Source organism: Durotheca rogersii, assembly GCF_024521655.1.
Source record: "Durotheca rogersii strain YMJ 92031201 chromosome Unknown GGS23scaffold_58, whole genome shotgun sequence".
In the NCBI taxonomy this organism is placed as follows: Eukaryota; Fungi; Ascomycota; class Sordariomycetes; order Xylariales; family Xylariaceae; genus Durotheca; species Durotheca rogersii.
The window spans coordinates 7145-9179 of NW_026251289.1; the positions used below are offsets into that span (position 1 = coordinate 7145).

The 2035-nt window shown below is 52.5% G+C and overlaps 1 protein-coding gene across 1 annotated transcript; it reads left to right on the forward strand.

The window, feature by feature from the left end:
• Window positions 1-560: 560 nt before the first annotated feature.
• Window positions 561-1631, forward strand: GGS23DRAFT_608231 (uncharacterized protein; the record flags this gene model as incomplete). Its single annotated transcript, XM_051520174.1, has 1 exon — window positions 561-1631. The coding sequence occupies one exon, from the start codon at window positions 561-563 to the stop codon at window positions 1629-1631; it is 1071 nt and encodes a 356-aa protein (XP_051367154.1).
• Between the last annotated feature and the right edge of the window lie 404 nt (window positions 1632-2035).

A 2035-nucleotide genomic window follows, 5' to 3' on the forward strand; every position in this document is an offset into this window, starting at 1 on the left:
AACAGGATTTCCTTACCTCCCAGCTTCTTTCATCTATCCATTTTTCGTCTTCATTTTTCTTCGACTGGACCTGTAACACCCATCCTTGGCCAGGCCATTTGATCCCCGTCCCGGACTCGGCCAATCATAGTAAGTGGCTTAGTTGGAGAACCGCCCCCTTGAAGTCTAACTTCTCGTTTCCTCCGAGGCTTACCTTGCGTCACTCTGTTCAGTCCTCTCAGATCATAACCCCCCTTGCCCTTCCCCCGTCCGTTGCGCCCTGCATGTGTACACATGGAAATCCTCGTCGCATGAGACGAGGAATCTCCACCACCGGTTCCAAACACACCAGCTGATATTTTTGGCCGGTCCCGATCCAACTGCCCTTTCGAACGTCTCACGTCACGAGCTTGGCAACACTACCGGTCTCTAGCCCACCACCTACGAAGAACGACGGCCCAGCCCTCCTTCACACTCATTTATCAAGTCTCCGTTCCCGCCGTCCGCCGGTTCGGACCTGTTTTCTTGGGACAGAAAGAAGAACAGGCAACGCTTGAGGAATGTGGAGGACGGAGCCCATCATGGACCAAAACCGGAACAGACCAATACAGGACGAAGAGAATAGTCTCGCCAGACCGCAGATTTTCGTACAACTCGCATTCGGCGTATCCTGGTCACGGCGACATTCACCGCAAACTCATACGCTCACCTATGTATCCCGTAATCTGAAGAACACCAGGGACTCTGGAAATTTCCCTCGTCAGGTGCCACCACCCGGCACCAATTTTCTAGCCATCCCACAGTCCAGTTCACATCGGCACCGGGAGCATTCGGATCGGAATCATCAACAGCGACAGCGGCAACATAGCCGCCACTACGACCACCGTCTCGAGCAGCCCTATGCGTTAGATCATCCCCGCGAACGTGATCGCCCTCACGACCAAACACTCGACCAATCAAGCGAGCAATTCAGATCCCGCCCAAGACAGGGCTCAAGGGGAGAAACTCGACGATTACTACCTGAACGAGGAAGGTCAGCCCCGCCCCCGTTTAATGATAGTCCTTGGGATGTTCACCCTGCGTCTGGGTCGGTTCTATTCCCATGCCAAGTGCACACTGGTGGGGATAATTCGCAATCATTGAAAGCGCTGCCGGCGCCGCCGAGTCTATACCGATTAGGGGAAGATGGACTCCCGTGGTCGGCATGGGCATGGCCAACGGACCTTCGGGACGACGGCGAGGATGAGACCAATTCAGTAGACAACCCGACGGCAACCACGGCCCCCTTCGCGGTTAGGGTCCAGGAGGATCCCGCGAGAGTACGCGAACTGGAGTCATTATCCACGGCCTTGATGACGGTAGACAACGGTTTCGAAAATCAATGGTGGTACCAAGGCCCACGCGAGTCGGTAGCCACATGGTGTCCTCGGGAGACCGAAGATATTGACGATGCACGAACCATAAGTACAGCCGAGGCACTACTACCAGACTCGGGACCTCCGTCATCGACCCTCGGTCCCGGAGACGAGCAGTTATCAAGTCTCCATGCGCTCGTATCGCCAATCTCCGATACATCAACCCCAACACAGAGCTTCCAACCTTTATACAGATCACTAACCACGAGGTCGGAGGAGTTGTGGATGGGGAGTTAATAGGAAGCAAGGAACGGAAGACCATCTGCAGTTCGGGTGTAAGTTGGGAAACCAGGGGAGTTAATCGTGCTGGGCATGAAACGGAGCATAATATGGCCGGCCCCGTGCTGCCGCGAGGCTCGGAGAACCTTGACAAATACTGTCGTAGGTCTGAGTAAAGGATCCCCCCAACTGGCTGTAAGAAATACAGCCGGTCCCGAGCAGGCTAATGAAGCATTTACATATATACACAGGTGTCTAGGAGTTGGGTATTGCTTTGAATCTGAAAAGGTAAAAGGATATTATTGTTATTAAAGAATATTTCCACAGCGGATAATAGATATAATAAAGCGCTTACGAGCGGGTTGCGATTTTAGAACCGTGTTTAATAATATATATATATATATATATATGTAACTTTACTT